General features: G+C 54.5%; 1 protein-coding gene across 3 annotated transcripts in view; it reads right to left on the bottom strand.

Annotated features, from left to right (window-relative positions):
* Nucleotides 1-3,447: 3,447 nt before the first annotated feature.
* ABCC8 (ATP-binding cassette, sub-family C (CFTR/MRP), member 8) overlaps nucleotides 3,448-12,668 on the bottom strand; it is a 100,758-nt gene continuing 91,537 nt past the window's right edge. For 2 of the 3 annotated variants that reach the window (XM_011992945.1, XM_011992946.1), the window contains exons 30-39: nucleotides 8,896-8,998; nucleotides 8,230-8,343; nucleotides 7,748-7,868; nucleotides 7,471-7,601; nucleotides 6,416-6,494; nucleotides 6,174-6,282; nucleotides 5,737-5,840; nucleotides 4,826-4,959; nucleotides 4,260-4,322; nucleotides 3,448-3,691 (exon numbers count right to left, since the gene is read on the bottom strand). In XM_011992945.1, the coding sequence (XP_011848335.1) occupies nucleotides 3,554-3,691; nucleotides 4,260-4,322; nucleotides 4,826-4,959; nucleotides 5,737-5,840; nucleotides 6,174-6,282; nucleotides 6,416-6,494; nucleotides 7,471-7,601; nucleotides 7,748-7,868; nucleotides 8,230-8,343; nucleotides 8,896-8,998 (1,096 nt within the window). In that variant the 3' untranslated portion in view covers nucleotides 3,448-3,553. Of the gene's footprint in view, nucleotides 3,692-4,259; nucleotides 4,323-4,825; nucleotides 4,960-5,736; nucleotides 5,841-6,173; nucleotides 6,283-6,415; nucleotides 6,495-7,470; nucleotides 7,614-7,747; nucleotides 7,869-8,229; nucleotides 8,344-8,895; nucleotides 8,999-12,668 lie in introns of all 3 variants that reach the window. The other variant, XM_011992944.1, reaches the window with a different exon arrangement.

The raw sequence follows: 12,668 nt of genomic DNA, 5'->3' as shown, positions 1-12,668 counted from the left end.
CCGCCCCCACCCTCCGCCTCCCTTCCCCGGACTCACAATCTGGCTTTCGGAGTTTTTCTGATTCGCGGGACCCAGAGGTTCCTCCTGCCCACGCTCTACGAAAGTAGGGGGCTGGGAGGAATCTGTGACCCGCCTTCCCAGTCTGGGGCCGCTGCCCTGTCGCCCTGGCTCCCCTCCCCCAATATCCCCATCCGTATTTGGGTCAATTATCCACCTCTCGGCCGCTCCAGGTTTGCAGGTTCCCCGGGAAAGGAGGCACTGAGGGGTGGCGCCACAAATCCCAGGGCTGGGGAAAATTAGGCGGTCCGAGGACTTCTCAACTCACAGCTTCTTTTCTTTGGGGGATGCTCTTAATCTTAGTCTTGAATCCTTTGACAATCTGATGGAAGCTCAGACTCCCTCCCATAAAAAAAAAAAAAAAAAAAAAAAAGGGTCTCGGCAGGAAAGGAGCACAGTTTAACACCTGCTACTGCTGTGGGGCAGCCTGGGCGGCTCCATCTTCTCAACCATTCCGGCCCTCCTTTAAAGGTTTGAGCCGAGGGCACTTGCTTTACACTTTCTCACACCTGTCACCTGACTTCTTCCACGTTAGGCCATGAGTGGTATGCCTGAGCTGTGTGTTAGGGCTGCCTCGGGCACTGGGGGACCCCGGCTCTTGTCCAGGCATGGTGGTGTTTCTGTTCAGGCATCAGCCTGAGGCTGCCCTGTGGCACGGACCCCGGTTTTCAGATGGAAGGAAAGCCTGCTAGATCTCTGTTGTTGGGAGAGTAACGCTTTACCACTCTCTGTGGCTCAGATCCTTATGGAAGAGCCCCTGATCATCTGCGGCCATTTTGTTGGAGTAGGGGCTTGAGACAGGGGCTGGAGAGGGCAGCGTGGGTGTGGGCCACAATGGAGGCAGGATATGCATTTTATGTTGGATTTTCCTTTCTCTCCCTACCCACTAGCAGGCGGAGCGAACACCACTACAAAGGATGAGTGTGATCATGGGCTGTATTAACAGAGATACAGTGTCTAGGAAGGGGAGGGTAAAATGAGATGAGCAGAGTGGGAAGCTCAAGGAGACAGGGTTACCTGGGGGAATCTCTGAGGCAACTACAACTGTCCAGCCATCAGAAAACGAAAGTCTCCCGGGGGTTTGGGCACTATTGTAGAAACACCTGGCTTTGAAGGAGGATAAACTAGTAGTTTTTCGTGGCCCAAAGGGTAGAACCAGGACACTAAGTGAAACAGAGGCAGGCTTTGGTTTCACATATGCAAGAGTCAGTTCTAATAACAATAACCGGAGATAAGCCACATCTGTGGGGTACCCAAGTCAAGCCGGTGGGCCATGAGGGATGTTATAGAGGGATTTTGGGCCAGGATGACCTTGGGCATCCCTGCAACATTTCACTGTGGGCCCAGCCCTGCCCCTGCTACTTCCCTTCAATCCGTCAGGGTGGGATGGATTTGGAGTAGTGGTAGGCATGTGGAGCCCTCTTTCTGCTCCCCGGCTCCACTCCTGGGAGATCTCACAGTGGGGGAAGCTGCTGGGCCCCTGGGGAAATCTCAGAGGTAGAAAGGTTGGGTTCTGCCTTGTAGTGCGGCCTTGAGGCCTCACCTCCCTGCTGCTCACCCTACTGGGAGGGTGAGTCCCCTATCTGAAGGGCTCAGCCTCCCCTTTTGCTCCATCCTGCACTTGTTTATAGTCATCTCCACCAAACACTGAACTTGTCAAGTCCCTTTCTTGCTCAAAACCCTTCTCCCTTTTTGTCCATGGGCATACCCCACACTCCTTGCCCTGGCATTCAGGGCTCTCTGATATGATGCCCTCCCTACTGCTCTCATCTTTCTCCCACCTCCCTGATCAACTAACACTCTTAACACACTTCCACCATCACTCCTTACCTCCTGCTGTCCCCATCTGCCACCCCAGCCCTTTCTCTGACTTTCTCCCTATCCAATCCCTATCCCCCACAATGTTTAACTCAAATTTTGTCTTTTCCATGCAGCCTGCCAGGCTTTACAGAGCTCTTCCTTCCTGAGCTTCTCTGGCTCCTGGAACATCCACAGGGGTCTGCACTGGACCTACCTCCAATAACTGGTGGGCTTTTCTTATATTGTGCCTCTCTGATCCTCTTGCAGCCAAGGGGATGCAGGTTGGAGACTCTTAGGTCTGCACCCCAGGGCTTGGTGCAGCCAGTACTGCAGATGATATGCAAATGATCATAAAATGAGATGCAAATGAGCACCTGCCATTTCTTGGCCGAGGGCAGATGTGCAGCCTTGTTTTGTGATGCAGAGGAAGTCAGGACAGCTGCTGTTTCAGTCTCCTTGGTGTCTGGGAGACACCAGTGTCTCCCAGACACCACCTGGCTGGCCTGTGGCTCATGTGCTGTGCTTTCCCTCGGAAGGACCACCCTTTCACTTCTGAATGCCCCTGCTTGGGGGATGGAGATGGAGACATGATCCAGGCCTAGCCAGCCAGTGTGTGTCACCCCTCTGATCACAGTGGGGTAGGGATGGGAATGTGACCCAAGTTGATCCATTGAGATTTGCTCCCAGACTTTTGCTGGAACTATTGGGAAGGAGTATCTGTTTTGCCTCTTGGGTTGCCTTGGGGCAGGATGTAAGCTAGAGCTGCTAGTGGCCATCTGTCATAAGGGAGGGAGAGGAAAATGGAACCCAGAAAGGAAGACGCATCCTGGGTGGATGTCAAACACCTGGATCCAGCCATGCTTGAAGTAGTATACCTCTTAGCCTTGTCAGTCACATACTGCAATAACTTCAGTTTCTGCTTAGGTGACTTTGAATTGGGTTCCTGTCATTTTCAATTGAAATAGTGTTAATCCAGATTTTAATTCAAGAATGAAAGTGAGAAGAAAGGAGACCAAGCTGTATGGAGATCTGTTACCTTATCTGATAAACTCATTGCAGAAATGCTATCACCCTTGCTATGGACATAATTGTGTCCCACCAAATTCACAGGGTGAAACATAATCCTACGATGTAACTATTTGGAAATAGGGCCTATGAGGAGATAATTAAGGTTTAATGAGGTCTTAGGGGTAGGGCCCTAATCCAATATGACTGGTGTCCTTTTAAGACAGAGAGAGAGAGCAGGGATGCATGTGCACAGAGCAAAGGCCATGTGAGCACACAGCCAGAAGGTGGCCCTCTGCAAGCCAAGGAGAGAGGCCTCAGGAGAAACCAAACCTGCCAACACCTTGATCCCAGGCTTCAGCCCTCAGAACTGTGAGAAAAAAATGTCTGTTGTTAAAGCCACCCAGTCTGTGATATGTTGCTGTGGCAGCCTGGCTAATAGAGACCTCATTTCACAGGTAGGGAAGCAGGCTTTTGCCCACGCTTACACAGCTTCTGAAGGTCTGCCTGATGCCAAAGCCAGGCTGGTTCTACTGAACCCACCATCCACCGCCAGCCCCTGCCCACCAGACTCACGGCCTCTAGTAGGAAATAATCAAATCTCTTTATTTACAAGTGATTTACAGTTAGAAAACCCAGGCAAGGGTATGGGCAGGGTCGGAGTATGGGATGGCACTTGGGCTCTGGCAGGTCACTTGTCTGCACGGACGAAGGAGGCGAAGACGCTGTCCTTCCGGCTGAGCAGCTTCTCTGGCTTATCAAACTCAAGGATGGCGCCCCGCTTCAGGACGATCACCAGGTCTGCACTTAGGATGGTGTGCACTCGATGCTGGGCAGGGCAGGAGGGGACGGGTCAGGATGGTGGGAACACCTCCCACGGTGGGAGCCACAGCAGAGGGTGGCCCTCCTGCAGCTTGGAGGAGGAGGATGAGGAATGTGGCCAGAATGTCCTGTCTCTGTGGGGACTGCACTTTCCTGGGGTGGATGTGACTACAAGCCCTCCATCCATTAATACCACCCTTTTCTCCTCTCCAAGTCCCAACTCTACCCCACCTCCAGGTTTCAAGGCTCAGAGATCCTCCACAATCCCTCCCCCACTTCTTATGGGGAAGTAACCCCAGCCTAACGTACAAGGCCTTGGGACAGGGGCAGACCTTGGAACCTGGAGACGGAGAGGGGAGGTCTGAGGGATGTACAGGGGCAAAACCCTCCGCCCCAAATCTTGCAACCCAGGCACTCTGCATGCCCTCCAGACCCCTGGCCCTGAACTGCCTGCTTCAGGGTCCTTTCTTGATTCCTGGGACCAGGCAAGCCCAGGAACAGTGCACTGATGACAGGCACAAGAGGCCGGTCCTGTCCCTGGGTGTCCCTCTGCACCCCATCAAAGGGCCCCTTACCGCGATGGTGACCACGGTGCGGTCTGCGAAGGCTGTCATCACCACCTTTTGGAGGATGTTTTCCTGCCAAGTGGGGGCAACAGCTGTTGGCTCACCTGCCCAGTGGATGGGGTCTGGCCTGGCTTGGGGGATGTGGAGCCCAGGTTTGTGGTTCAGCTCCCATCTCATCCCGATCCTAGTCCCACCCCCACCCCACAGGACTGAACAGGTTCCCAGCACTCAGGGACTGGACTCAGCCTGTTGGGGGCTCAGCTGTGTGTGTGTATGTAGGTTGTGGTTGTGGCTGTGCGTGCTGTTGTGATAGGTGACAGTGTGAAGTCTGTGTGGGTCTGTGGGCAGCTTATGTTTGTGTTTGCGTAGTGTTTTTGTGTGTGCGTGCGTGTGTGTGTAACATTCCCTAAGGCTAGACAGAGTCAGGGTCCCCCAGCTCTTTTCACTTTCTGCGACACATAGCATTTGATGTTAAAAGCAACTTGAGCCTCAGGGCTACTTTGTGCAAATTTCTGCCTAGCATCCCACTAAACCCTCTCTAAGGCCACCGTCCCATGGAGGTGCCCAGGACCAACCGTGGCCATGTCAATGGAAGCTGTGGCTTCGTCCATGATGAAGATGCTGGTCTTCCTCACGAAGGCCCGAGCCAGGCAGAACAGCTGCCTCTGTCCCTGGCTGAAATTCTCCCCGCCTTCTGTGATGATGGCATCTGAAAACAGCCCGGGGAGAGGATGTAGGACTGAGTTAATCTTGTGCTGTGAGTGGAGCAGATGGGATGGCTTGGGGGGGCTGTTGGAAAATGTGTGTATGAGGGCAAATAGGTGGGTGTGTGTCTGAGAGCACAGGCGTGTGCAGGGCTGGTGTACCTGACACAACAATGTGGAGGCCGTCTGCAGGGACTGCAACGAGAAGGGCACCCCTGGAGATGTGTGCTGCTGTGGCCCTGGGCAGTTCTGGGAGGGGGCGTGGGCATTGAGTGCTGCACTGAGTGTGTATGTAGTGTGGGCCTTGGTAGGGTGATTCACTGAAACCAAGGCTTAGCCACCCGCAATGCTCCAGGAGCTGCAGCAAATATACCAAGGCTTTGCCAATCACCAGTGGACTTGATGAGTGACCTGTGTCTATGATTGCCCAGTCCCTCTTCTCCTCCCCTAAGGCAGAACTGGGCAGGCAGGTGGATGGGGCGGGGCAGGGCTGAAGATGCCGCCGTGGCATGGGGAACTTGCAACCTCTGTCTCACAAGGATCCCTGACTGTACCCACTGTACCCTGCAGGAGGAGCCAGACCCTGAACTGACCAGTTGTGTGACCTGGGGCAAGACACCTGACGTCTCTGGGCCGCTGAATAGTGAGAAGTAGGTCTAAATGGTCCTGCTGGGCTTCAGACTCCAAACTTGGGGCAAACCTGAGACACGGGCTTCCGTCTCCCTTCCTTACAGGGTCCTCGGGTGCCCAACCAACCCGGCTGCACAGCCAGGAGTAGTTACCAAGGCCTCCTGGCAGGGCCTTCACCACCAGCTTCAGCTGGGCAATTTCCAGGGCCTCCCACAGCGTGCTGTCTGAGCACTTCCTCTCCGGGTCCAGGTTAAATCTGGAAGTGGCACAGAAAGCCCCAGTAGGGAGGGAGCAGGGTCCTGCCTGCATCCCCAGGAGGCAAAGAGGGCAGTGAGTGAGAGTGGACTGAGTTGGAGGTCTGGCTAGGAGAAACACTGAGGTGGTGGCAGCAGGTGGGGGACAGCATCTTAGATCCATGGGTGGGGGATCCCCTTCCAGAGCCTGCCTGGGCCTGATGGGATGGAGAAGGGCATGAGCAGGAAACGCCTCTGGGACCCTGGTCTCCCCCAGCCCCCTCCTCTTTGTGTTCCAGATCTGATGGAACTAAGCTGGCCTGGGCTGGGTGGGCCTGAAGGGTGGTGGGGCTCACCGGATGGTGCCGCTGAAGAGAACCGGGTCCTGCAGGATGATGGAGAGGCGTGAGCGCAGGGTGTGCAGCGGCAGTTTGGCGATGTCAATGCCATCAATGATGATGCGCCCTGTGTGGGTCCCAATGAGGGTGCAGGGGAAGGCGGTGACTGCTGGGCCTCCTGTCATGTCTGACCATGTGCCAGGGCTGAGGCCTCATCTGGTGGCTGTGGGTACACATGGGGTGCCCGCCTTACAACTCACCTTCGAACGTGTCCACCATGCGGAAGAAGGCAAGAGAGAAGGAGGACTTCCCACTGCCTGTGCGGCCGCAGATCCCAATCTGGAAAGAGAAGCAGGCACTGCTGCTGGGGGTCTGGGGCTGCTGGGAGTAGCCTCTAGTGCTAGCTCTGGGTGTGTGTGCGGGTGTGGGAGGTCACAGGGTTCCTTTTTGTCCTGGTTTTCTGACCAGCTTTTCTTTGGACACCACAGGTTTGGGCTTGTTTCCTGCAGTGGGTCCAGAGAGGGCTCACACGGGACCGGCACGCAAGTACGGGCATGGATGTCCATTTGCCTGGGCCTTGGTGTGGGTCTGGGTGTGCCGGGTACTTGGCTGCAGGAGAGCTGGGGGCACTGGTGTGTCTCTATGGGTGTGAGTGTGGCAGGAGGACACAGGGGCAGCTGAGAGTGGTATGCAGGGATGCGTCTGTGTGCACCGCCTTACACTGGAGCCACCTCTGATCCCATTGCTTCCTGGCCCTTGGGTACGAACAGAAATTACAAAATGGAGACAGAGATAGTGACACAGAAGGATGAGAGAGGCAGGGACAGAGGTACATCCCAAGGTCAGAGAATGACATGGACGGTCACAGCAAAGTGAGACAGAGACAGAGGGGGAAACGAGAGGAGAGCTGGGCCAGGGCCACAGGCAGGGGCTCTCCCCCAATACAAGGGCGGCCTCGCTGTCTGTCCCCAGGTCTCTGCCCTGAAGGTCGGGGGCAGTGCCCTAGGGAAAGCCCCTGACCAGTCGCAGAGAGGGAGGCCCTGACAAAGACCGTACAAGCCGGGGGAGTCCAGAGTGTCGTCTCCTTGGTGGATGAGTGAGGAGACAAGGTCTGAGGGCAACACTGGGGGAAGGGAATAGAGGGAGAGGAAAGATGGGCCCCCACAGGCCCAGGGCAGGAGACTGCTATGTCTGAATAGTGAGAGGCCTTGGCCCTGGAAGACCATGAGGTGACTGCGAAGCCGTCCAGCTCCATGCATGCCCCATCCCCTCTTCATGCCTGTCCTGCAGCATTGGGTTGGGCCTGCGCTCTGACCTTCTGTCCTGGGGAGATGAGGGCGTTGACATGCTTCAGCACTGGCTTCAGGGAGCTGTCATAGCGCACGCTCAGGTTCTGGATCTGGATCTTCCCTTGGTCTGGCCAGTTCTTTGGGATCAGCGATGGTGCTGGGGGCCAGGCTGGGCTCAGCCACCAAGCGTGGGCCACAGCTAGTATCCGAAAGTGCCACCCCATCCCCAGGCTCTCTTGTGGTCCCCAACCCAGATACACTCCTCCCTGGGCTCTTCCCCACCCCTCTCCCTGAGCCCCTCACCCAGGAGCCCCTCGTAGCTCTCTGCCTCAGTTTTCAGGAGCCCGTGGATGCGCTTCACGGCGCCCAGCTGGAGCTCCATGTCTGCCAGGTTCCTCACCATCCAGTTGAGGTAGTTGGAAACCTGTGGGGAGCAAGCCAGTGGCACATACTCTGTGGTCACTTAGTTCTGTCCTCAGCCACCAGGATGGCTCTTCTTAAGGCTGGAGAGGGGCCAGGGCCCCAGATTCCTTTTGCTGCCATCAGCTGCCTGCTCAGAGCAGCACTCCCTGGAGGCATGGGGAGAGTCAGTCATGTGGCTCCCCACCCTCCACCTGTCTGGGGCCTGGGGCTGGCCGGTCAGCCTTCCTGCCTACTGTCCCTCGGGCATCAGATGCAAATGAGCTTGGGGTAAGGCTTGGGGGTGTCTCCTGTCTCCAGTGGGGAAGATGCTCCAGGAGTGCTGGCGTCTGACCCCTCCTCTGCCTTAGCCCACTGCCGCTCACCATTAGGGCATAGGTGAGGCCCAGGCCCACCAGGCCAGCAGAGAGCTCCCGGTGCAGGGAGTTGGAGATGGAGGTCACGGCCGCGATGAGCACCACACATGCACCGATGTACTCCTGCGGAGGGAGAGGAGCTGGCCTGGGCGTTTGGGGGTTGGAGCCACAGGCCCCTGTTCCACCTCACTCCCTTTTGGAGCAGAGAGCAGCTCAGCAAGACCTCCACCCCAACCCTGCAACTCAGGCACACATCATCAGACACACACAAAGGCTGCAAAGACTGGAGCCCCAGGAGCCAACATGTCCCACAAGCTCATGCCCCCCGACTCCCCCAGCCCCTGCACACCCTTTAACACGCACGCCTCAGCTGGCCCACAAACACACACAACGTGGGTGTCATATGACCCATTGCAGATACGCATTCACAATTACTCTAGCCACTGGCACACACCTCAGATACATAAGCCTCCAGGCAGTGATATGGGGAAAAGGAGTGCAGGCTAGACACTAGGAGGACCACCAGCGCTGGAGGAAGCAGGAAGGCTTGGTGTCCACACGATCTGGTATCCTATCCTCTCTTTCATTCCCAGGTCCCTGTGTGCTCTTGCTCTGGCCCCACCCTGCTATCAGAAGCCCTCTGCGGGGGCCAGGGTAGGGGGGAATAGCACTTGCCATTCGGACTTCCAGCCATCTGTTGGCAGCCGTGAGGAAGAGGGAAGCAATGTTGTTGGAGTCTGTGTATTCGAGAAGCTTCTGCTGGAACCGGGCCTCGTACCTGGAGGGAGAATGAGAAACTCCTAAGGGAACAGTGTTGGTCCACATAGCTCCTAGGAGTCTCCCTACCTGCAGAGGGAGACACCAGGGCCTCTCCAGTCCCCAGACATGCCACCGTGGCCACTTCATCCCCTCTGGAATGTCCGCCTTGCTCCTTTCTGCTTATTCAAACCTGTCCAGAGTCCCTACCTCCTCCAAACTCTTGTTTTCACCCCAAGACCCATTTTCTCTAGGTCTTTCCCGTTATAATAAGGAGCACTGCCCTTTATCTGGTTTCTCACCCAGGAATCACCTGGATTCACATTCAGCCCCTTGGCAAGTCCTCTTATGTCTATCTCCAAAAGAGTCCTTGCCTCCCTCCCCCTCTATCCTGCTTCCCGCCCACCACAAACTCTCACCTGGACTACTGCATGAGCTTCCTGAATACGTCTACCTGCTGTCTCCCTACAGTTCACGCTCCACACAGTGGCTGGCTTAATCTATGTAAATTGCAAACCGTGTCCTCTCCCCACTGCTTAGAATATTAATGACCTCCGGCCAGACGCGGTGGCTCACCCCTGTAATCCCAGCCCTTTGGGAGGCTGAGGCGGGCGGATCACCCGAGTCAAGAGTTCAAGACCAGCTTGGCCAACGTGGTGAAACTCTGTCTCTAGTAATAATACAAAAATTAGCTGAGTATGGTGGTGCACACCTGTAATCCCAGCTACTTGGGAGGCTGAGGCAGGATAATCGCTTGAACCCAGGAGGTGGAGGTTGCAGTGAGCCGAGATCACCCCACTGCACTCCAGCCTGGGTGACAGAGTGAGACTCTGCCTCAAAAAAAAAAAAAAAAAAAAAATTAATGACCTCCCACTGCTTATAGGATGAAGAACCCCCTCCTGCCAACCTAATTCCTGCCACAAACACCCCACACACTATGCTGCACCCAGTCAGCCTTTTAAAAGCTCTGTGACAATACTAAAGTCTTCCCTACCCCAGGGCCTTTGCATACACTATTCCCTTTGCCTGGAAGGCTTTCACCCTTGCTCTTCATAAGGCTGGCTCAACTCAAGCTTCAGGCCTTACCTTAAATGCTGCCTCCTCAGAGAGGCTCTTCCTGGCCACTACCTTACTATAAAGTAGGTTTCCTCTATTATTCTGTGCAACCTGTTTGCTCCACAGTATCTGTTGTACATGCATTTCTCTAGCTGTTTATAATCATCTCCCTCAATAGACTGTAAATTCCATGAAGATGGAGGCCATGTCTGTTTGATTCACCAATGTATCCCAGTGCCTGGCACTATCAATAAATATTTGTTGGATGAATGCATGGCACTCCCCCGACCCACTGAAATAGATGAAATCTCTCTGTACAGGGAACTCTGGAGGCTTCTTTCTCATCCTTAGGTCCTCATCATGTTTTCCTTGAGTTGCTGTGCATGGACCTGCCTCCTCCCTCTGACCAGCCTGGGCTGTGGTCATCACTCTCCTTGGCCACTTCCCTTAGACCTTACTGACATAGGAGATGCAGGAGCACTTGTTTGATGATGGAGGAAGGAATGAAAGAAAAACTGTCTCATCATCGCTGGTTTGATAGGACCAAACTTAGGGGACACAAAGGCACCCAAGACGTATCTTACTGGGCATTTGCTTTTCACTCCTGGAAGGTGTTTGTTTAGCTTTGATTGTCTCTGGGTGGAGAGAGGGCATGTGTCTGAGGGGAGTGAAGGGAGGCTCTGAGGTGGGAGAGAGCATTGCTCCTGCATACCTCCAGGGTGGAGATGTGTGGGAGGGTGACGTGTCTGAGGCGAGTGTGAAACCATGCCTGAAGGGTTCGAGTAAGTGCGCGTTGAAGATGTGTGTGCATCAGGGCACGTGCACGTTATAGGAGTGTGAGGCACTCAGCGTATGTGGGTCTCAGGACTGTGTGAGTTGAGGGTCGGCAAGTATGAGATGGGAGCTTCTGCCACAGGCATGCGACAGTGTGTCTGAGGACTGGAAAAGAGTCCCAGCCTCGCAGCCATGTAAACCCAGGTTGGAGCCTGAATGTCACAACTTCCTGGCTGTGTGTCAGGATTGAGACTCAGTTTTCTCATGAATAAAGTGGGGAAGTGAAAGTTCCCATATGAACGAAAATAACCGCCGAGCCCACCACTGAGCCCAGTGCTGGGCACTCTTGAAACTCTTTTGGGAAAAAATGAGATCTCTTAGGAAAGCCCAGAAGGTCAGGCAAACCTGAGTTCCAAGCTCAGCGCCAGCCCCCGCAGTCTGTGTGACCTTGGATTGATTACCCAGCCTCTCTGGGTCTCGTTTCTGCGTCTGAAGAATGTGGTGACTCGTACCGATGTTATGCAGTTCTTGTGAGGATTAAATGTAATAATGCACATACAACACTTAGCACGGTGCCTGGCACGCAGTAAGTGGGCAATCAATAAATGGTAATAGCTCTCAACAGGCTGCTGGGTTAAAGCCAATGCATTAAACGTGTACAGGGTTGATTAAAAAGCCTTTCATTCAAATTTAAAACTCATTCACCGTGTCAGTAGGGTGTGGAAGACCTCACTGGGTAGCAGTGGCTCTGGCTGACCACAGGTTTGGCCCGATAGGAGGCTGCTTACTGGAAGCTGGGATCTGCATACAAGGAAATCTGGCCCACTTTAGAAGAGTCACCATCTCTCTACCCCAGGGCCCTCTGAGACACCAATTTAAAGAGGGAAATCATCAAAACTTAGAGCAAAGGCTAGGCTCAGTAATGTGGAGGGACCTGGAAGTGAAGGAATGGGAGAAGTTCAGGCTTGAGAAGAGGAGACTGGGAGGAGACTATAGAGTCATAATCCAGTCCCCAGGGAGCTTCTTTGTGGAAGACACAGCACGGTCTTGTCCAGGGGCGAGGGATATCCAGGGAGCAGCACCAAGGCCAGGGCAGAGCTTTGTTCTGCTCTTCTTTACCTAGACAAGATCCCTAAGAGGTGGCTTTCCACTGGCCCTAGGTGCTTCAGGGAGTGGGCAGAGGGGCCTGGGTACCTCTCCAGGGCTGAAGCTGGACTTCAGGGGTTGGGGGAGGAGATGTAAGCCTCTCTGGGCCCTTGGCTGGTCCTTGTGCCCTAGGGTTACTCCTGGACACAGGGCTTGATGTCTCATGGTTACTGTCACATTTCGTGCAGCTGTGCTACCCTAAAAATAACCTATTATCACTCTCTGGGTGAAGATGAGAAAAGAGCCCAACTATGTGTGTCAGGGGTCTCTGGCCTGCCTCACTAAAAGAGAGATGCCCCAGGAGATCAGACAGACCCTTGGGGAGTGGGGAACAACAGCTTCCTCCACTTGCCAGGCAGCCTCAGATGCTCCTGTCCACGTCAACATCACCACTCAGGATAGCGAGAGGATGGTAGGGGCACTGAAGTTTTCAGGAATTCTTCCAGCCTGGTGAACTCCTGCCCCTCCTTTGAGTCCTAGTTCTGATGGCACCTCCTCTACAAAAACCTTCCCTGACTGTCTCTCTCCTATGCTCCCACAGCCCTTGAATCCGCTTTTTTCAGAGTACTTGTCACATGGGTTTATCCTGGCCTGCCCAAAGTCTGGGCTGTAAATGCCTGCAGGGCAGTGGCTCATTTGACTCATCTTTTTAGTGCCTGGCATGGGGCTTTGCACATGGTCAGGGCTCAGTAAATGTTAGTTGCATGAGCAAATAC

The sequence above is a fragment of the Mandrillus leucophaeus genome, unplaced genomic scaffold (assembly GCF_000951045.1).
Source record: "Mandrillus leucophaeus isolate KB7577 unplaced genomic scaffold, Mleu.le_1.0 Scaffold420, whole genome shotgun sequence".
In the NCBI taxonomy this organism is placed as follows: domain Eukaryota; kingdom Metazoa; phylum Chordata; class Mammalia; order Primates; family Cercopithecidae; genus Mandrillus; species Mandrillus leucophaeus.
This window is presented reverse-complemented; position numbering and strand designations above follow the sequence as displayed.